The sequence below is a fragment of the Thunnus thynnus genome, chromosome 10, assembly GCF_963924715.1.
Source record: "Thunnus thynnus chromosome 10, fThuThy2.1, whole genome shotgun sequence".
Lineage (NCBI taxonomy): Eukaryota > Metazoa > Chordata > Actinopteri > Scombriformes > Scombridae > Thunnus > Thunnus thynnus.
In genome coordinates, this window is record NC_089526.1 from 24,945,304 (window position 1) to 24,952,178 (window position 6,875).

Here is a 6,875-nt window from a genome sequence, read left to right on the forward strand (position 1 = left end):
TTCGCCAGTTAATTGTGTGAAGTGAAAACTATAAACTCTGCTTTTTCTGTTACAGTTAAAATACTGCTCAGTAATTCAGAAAACAATATAAAAGCAAAATCTTAACTTCAAAAACATGGGTAACATTAAGGTTTAAAAAAAATTAATAATATTAATAAGTTGGTAGACTGAATATTACAATATTACAAGTTTACCAAAAGAAAATGTACATGTGTATTTTAAACTCAAGGGGGCAGCATATCCTGTTTTGACCATAATGAGGCTGGTCACAGCAGCAGTATATCATATGAGCATGAATATTAAATATTGGCTTAAAATATGCATGTAAAGGTCCTTTCTGAAAAAAGCATCTAGACTTAAATATACAAAGCATATTCACTCAAGCACAGCTATTACTGATGATAATAATATCATTATTACTACTATGTAACCACTACTATGACCATTGCTACAGCAATAGCAAATGGGGCAATACCCAAAACAAGCTTAACTCAGTAACACTTGAAAAACTGTGTTTGACTGATGAAATAGAAAACAGCCATAGGCTACAGTTCTCTTGATAACATAATACCGTCCCTAATCCTTCTGTCTTCAGCATTACAGAGAGCCTTGAGAAGGACTGTGCATTTACACTGTCAGGTGGAGGAGTGAGGGAGAAGTGTAGCTACATTTCTCAAGCAGGCAAACTTGTTGTTCAACTGTAACTCCAGCCTCCAACATAAATACAAATCAAAGACATTCCTGTGCCAATGTACCAAGTCATAGTGTAATCATGAAATGTCATCATGCGTCTCTGGTTTCTTTAAACAGGCATTTCTTTCTGTGTAGCCCTGTTTTTTTGACCGACCGAGATGTTGCTGATGTTTTCATAATCGGGGCTGTCGTCCTGAAACGTAAAGACACAATATGAGACATTTTGTAATTAAATAAACTGTAATGAGGTAATTTAAACAGGCCTGGGTCGTCCTCCTCACCTCTTTGTCCACAGCAGACTTACATTTACGCCTCCTTTACATGAAATAAGACAAGATTGTTCACTGAACTCATCAACATTCATGACACTCATAATAAAATTAACCATGACTAACTGATACAAAGTGAATCTGTATATAACCAACTTACCAAGCCCATACAATGACCAGTGGAAGCAACAGCACAATAACAGATTTGACTCCAATACCAACAAGGAGGATGAGACGGTGAACTATTAGTAGAGAGAGAAAAAGTGTGAGAAAATAAACTTCAGACCCACAACAGAATTTCAAATTTTCCTCTTTTAACAAACATATATGGTTAGAAATATTGAAGACATCATAAACATTTAGTCCTATTTTATAGAATCAGTCCATTTCAACAGAGACTATTGGACTGCATGGTTACATATGTGATGAATAAAATTTTAATTTTAACTTAACATTATAAAAATCCTTCCAATCTAGCTAGTTTTCAATGTTTGAACTTGCAAACCCCATTGGAAAACTTCTGCTTAGCAACTTTACCTTAACCCTCCTAATGTGTTTCAAAAAGGGTTTACACCTTTAGTGTTCGCGGGTCAAATTTGACCCGTGATTGAATTCATTAACAAGCACTGAAAAAAATTATTCATCCATAACTAAAGATATATATACTTACTTTGATATTTTATGTACCTTAGACCACATTTAACTTACAATGCACAAATTGTTTTTAGTTTAAAATGGGAACAATTGATCTATTTTATTGCTTATGATGAACAGAAAGGCAAATAGGACTGAAAGAGAGTGTGGGGTGTGTGTGCGTGGGATCCATATTTGCTGCGTACCACTAGTTTTTATATATTTATCTATTTTTATAGGATTTCATCATTATTATTTTTGATTTGTTGTAATTTTTGTTATTCATGATGGTTTGGCAACATTTGCTATGTATTTCTCTGTATAAACAACCCCTAATTACTACCGGGTCAAATTTGACCCATAACACAACAGACATAACTTTTTTCTTATAGGCATTAAAGAAACAATAAAAATGATCAAAATGTATTTTATTGTATTCAGTAGGCCATCGCAGAGGATAAAATGAAGCCTTGTTTTGATCAAAAAGAATTAAATGTTTCACACATCAAAACTTCAAAATGGGTCAAATTTGACCTGAACACAATAGGAGGGTTAAGTGAGAAGGAATAATCAACCAATGAGGGTCAAGTATTGTGTGACCCTTATTTTAAAAAAATAATGAAAATTATGTTGGATTAATTATTATCTTGTGGGTAGGTTAATAATAATTAATAAATACAATACTTGAATAGATCATAACTGCTTTGCGTATCAATAATCTCGCAGCCTGCATACTTACTGCTTGGTGAGTGCAGTGTCAGCAGCACTTCAGTTGAGTTGTTCTTCCCCAGGCGGTTCCTGGCCTGGCAGAGATAGAGTCCAGTTTGGGACGCCTCCAAAGAGGGAAGAGAAAGCACCTGTCCTGTGCCCACCTGGAGCAGCTGCGAGCTGGAAGAATCTGTCCTCTTGTACCAGGTGTAGCTGTCTGCTGCTGGGTTAGATGCACTGCTGCATGTCAGATTCACACTGCTGCCTTGTGACACCTGTCCAGAATGACTCACCTTAACAGAAACATTCAACGGAGGACCTGTATAAAAAACACGACACCAGTACAGTTAATATAAAGTCACTTATGGTCTGCATTTTTTGCACAAGTAACTTAACATCTGCCAAAACCCTTTTTGGTTGAAATTTGTTTGGTTGTTTCAAATCTGTTGAACTTGTAACACCCAACAGTGATGTCACAGGGCCCTGGAATAAACTTTAAAGGTGCCCTGTAGAGTTTTATAACCAAACAACAGTTATTCACCAAAACTCATTGTGTGATCTAACAAAGGTATTGAATTAATTTCCTTCTTCATAAAACATTTGCAAAACTATTTTTTAATGTATTTTAAATCCTGCATTGTTTACTTCCATGTTTTCTAGCTTACAGTCTTCTTCTTTCTGCGTTCTCTAGTGTAGTGCTGCGTTACACTGCACATTAGAGCCACCTGTAGGTCAGTGGCATCAAACGATCGGTAGGATTGTACAAGATTTCATACTTACTTTCATACTTACTGAAAGTAGTACATTGATGATCCGACCATTTCAGCCAAAGCAAGTCAAAAATATATTTTGTTTTTACTTTATCTAATTTTTAAGCCTCAGTAAGAAAATGTGTTTCAATCAAACTCCAAATCCAAATGCAACCATTAAAGTATCATTTTTAAGTACAGCTTGCAAAATTCATTGTTCATAGTCAACTTATTTACTCTACTTACTCTGAATATCCAGAGCCACAGGGTCTGATTGCACAGACTCCTGTCCTTTGACAGCACATGAATATTTCCCAGAGTCCTCTGCCTGGGCCTGGAACTCTGGTTTGGCTACTGGATGTCCATCTTTGAACCAGACTGTGGTGGGAAGTTGGCAGGATGTCCCACATTCAAGAGTCACATTGTCTCCGGCTCTCACAGTGTTTGGGGTCACTCTGGCACTCAGCTCTGGGCATCAATCAGTTCAAGAAACAAAGAGTATGATATTCAGAACAGCTGAAAATACCCAAATTTGAATTCAGCAGAGTAACACTCAATGTGGGAGAATTTTACCTGTGATAGACAGATACACTGATTGCCTACTTCGCCATCCATATGTGTCCGTATCAAACCTGAAGTAGTAATATCCAGTGTCATTATCCTGCAGGTCATGAATTGCAAGGCTACAGTCATGCAGCTGGTCACCAAGATATTGAACACGACCTTCATACGAAGTAAGGTTTGAGAGCTCAGTCCGTTTCCATGTGCCATTTTTGAATCCCCCCTTGGACCACGCAGTCTTTCTAACAGTTTCCCCAACTGTGTAGTTGTATGAGCACCTGAACTCCACTGATGATCCTTTCAAAACACATGGAGTTTGGGTTTCAAAAGTCACTGACCAAGCACTTGCAGTTCCTGCAGACAGATGTGTTTTATTAGTTTTATTGATTTACATGCAGAATTTTTTTTAAAAAAACTTCTTCTAGGATATTGAAATAAACAGCAATAACTTTAGGATGTGATTTAAAATAATTAGAGGCCAAATGTTTGTTTTCAGAAGTTGGAGAGGGGAGGTCTAAAAGTATATGAGAGCAGTGGGGGTGAACAAAATGATAAAGTTGCAAGCCATAAAACCAAAACAATAAGCTGAAAGATGCTAAAATGCTCCACAGACTAGGGTAATCCTCACTATCACATACAAGAAGTCATGTGATCCATTGTTAATTTAAAATTTTAATTATAGCCACTTTGTAACAGTTCGATAATTTTGTATTTGCAGCTTTAACAAAAAAGACATCTGACTATTATTCCCTTAAAGGCCTACCCAACTTTATTTTCTTTAGATTTAGAATAATATCATTATTGGACATTCCCACCTCTACTATAAATATGATTTTTTTTAAATTGCTGAAACAAAGGAGTTTTCAACCCTGAGTGCTGCCTGCAGGTCACAACGAGCTCCTCCATTCAGAGGCTGTATCCAAATGTCCTGACTTCACTCCACTTGAAGACTTGAAGGAAAATTGCAGTTTATTTCAACCTCATGTATTTCCCATAAATGTGGCCATTGTGGCTCGATGTATCTTCCTAATTTTGCCCTCTCCAGCTCTGTTACAAAGACTGGGGCGATTCACAAAAAGACCTTTATCACACATGATCGATGAACATCGATGCAAGCTGCTGAGCCCTACATCTTTCCAGATAAATATGATTTTTACATGATTGGCTTCAAAAGTTTGCTTCTGAGTCAGAATGAAAGTAAACACAGAAACTACACTGTACAGTACTGAAACTCTATATCCGGGGCAGCTTGCCGGCTAACCAAACCACCCTGCACATTCATCCACACATAGTTTCATTAAAGTAACATTATTAAGAAAAAATGTCTTTCCTTACCTGGAATTACAAGCAGACTAATCAGAATCCAACTTTCCATCATTATTAAAATCAACCTATAACATGATGACACCGGACACAGCTCATTACTATTCAGTCTACAGACAGCAGAGCACTGAGATTAGTGTAAAACCATAGACACATTACTTATAAAGGTTAATCTGATAATAATCACCAACTAAAGGAAGCCGCCTTTCTTCTGAACTGAAAAGCAGAAGTGTGAGGGTGCCCCCCCGGCTTCCCGGCTTCCTCTCAGCAAAGTCAGGCACTCAGAGAGTTGGAAAGCTTTAGAAAAAAGTCTTAACACACACGCACACAGATATGCAAAGTACTTGTGATATGAGGGGAAACAAGTCACTACACAACACATGACAGGTGATGCAGTACACGCTAAGTATCCAGGAGCACATTGCTGACTTACTGCTTTGCAAATTCTTGAAGGCAATTTTTTTTTGGACCAGGAGGTGGAGTATGGCAGCAAAATGAATAAATTAGACCAGAATCATGCCCCTCTTCAAATGAAAAGAATGTTTATTACAAGTGATATCCACATAGATCTGACACAAAGCTATAAAAAGTTAAGAGTTTTTCTATATTACGGTCTGCTGCTCTCCACAAATCACATTTGATTGGATACATTTATGTACTACAGCAAGCCAGAGTCATCGAACATGTGTTTTATAAGAGGGAAAAAAAGAGATAAATTGACATATTTGGCATAGCTAAGCCCACACCAAGAAACTCAGATGCAGGATAACGGTCAACATCCTGCAGACTTGTGTGTAAGTCTTTGCTTTACTAAGTCAGTCTACCTGGCACTCACAGTAGCTTTAAAGGAACAGTTTGACTTTTTGGAAAATACACTTATTTGTTAAGGGCGTGGGTACGAAGTAGCAGGGCAAACAAGACCCAATTGCAAACACAAAGGCAGACAGGCTGAATGAAAAAGGGGCTTTAATAATTGAAATCCAAGAAAGGACAAGAAACTCCAAGTTCATCTGGTGGACAGGTGGAGAATGGCAAAACCAAGGGAGGAGAGTGTGGGGCTGAAGGCAGGGACAGAGGTAGAATGGGCAAATGAAGAAGAACAAAAACAAACAGGGCCAAGGAAGGAAATGTGACACTTATTTGCTTTCTTGCTGATAGTTAGATGAGAAGAAACAGCTCTCAGTGTCTATCAATTCAATACAAGGCTTAGCTTAGCTTAGCATACAAACTGGAAACAGGGGGAAACAGCTGGCTCTGCCCAAACATGGCCTTTCCTGCCACCTCTAAAGTGCACTAATTAATATGTTGTCTCATTTTTTTAATCCATTAAAAACAAAGTGTGAGGCCAAAGTGAGACTCTAGAAAGTGATTGCTCCCAGCCAACAAATAGTCCAACACTTTCACACCCTGTAATATAGCATTTGTAATATTTAATCTTAGGTTTTTGTACTCAGTTTGTGGTTTCTTGAAACTTTCAACTGTTACTGAATGTAATCTTCCTTGATATCTAACCACTAACGACATAATGCAATCTATTGCATCAGGCTATCAAAATAAGAACAAGTGCAAGTATGTGTTGAAGGAGTGATGGCAGAAGTAGTTTCCACTGCGATGGCCACAGGCCAACCTGCTTGTCCTTCATAAAGAAGCAAGCCTAAGTGAGGGAGGGATAACAGTGTGTGTGTGTCTGTGTGTGTGTGTGTGTGTGTGTGTGTGTGTGTGTGTGTGTGTTTGAAAGTAAATGGGGCAACAGAAAAGTGTTGCATGATAAGCTAACATTCCCCTAGTGGCTATTATTGGTTCTGGCCGGCCGGGCCTGCTCAACCTGTTTGTTTCTCGTTTGCAGAAATCTGTCTTGTAAATCTGGAAGATGTCCGGGTTCCCTCAGGTACCTTTTTGTTTTTAACTCCTCACCTGGTTAGAGAGGGAGGATGAGGTG

General features: G+C 38.0%; 1 protein-coding gene across 1 annotated transcript; it reads right to left on the reverse strand.

Moving 5' to 3' along the window:
• Window positions 1-349: 349 nt before the first annotated feature.
• On the reverse strand, window positions 350-5,183 carry LOC137191820 (B-cell receptor CD22-like). The gene is made up of 7 exons (XM_067602243.1): window positions 4,949-5,183; window positions 3,626-3,967; window positions 3,299-3,520; window positions 2,335-2,622; window positions 1,123-1,204; window positions 975-1,008; window positions 350-886 (listed from the first exon to the last, which is right to left on the reverse strand). The coding sequence occupies exons 1-7, from the start codon at window positions 4,989-4,991 to the stop codon at window positions 803-805; spliced, it is 1,095 nt and encodes a 364-aa protein (XP_067458344.1). The 5' UTR covers window positions 4,992-5,183; the 3' UTR covers window positions 350-802.
• Window positions 5,184-6,875: the final 1,692 nt, after the last annotated feature.

Coding starts and splice junctions, on each gene's coding strand:
- LOC137191820 (XM_067602243.1), bottom strand. CDS start 4,991: ATGATGGAAAGTTGGATTCTGATTAGTCTGCTTGTAATTCCAG. Junction 3,521..3,625: donor AGTGTATCTGTCTATCACAG/GTAAAATTCTCC, acceptor ATTGATGCCCAG/AGCTGAGTGCCAGAGTGACC. Junction 2,623..3,298: donor TGTGGCTCTGGATATTCAGA/GTAAGTAGAGTA, acceptor TTTTTTATACAG/GTCCTCCGTTGAATGTTTCT.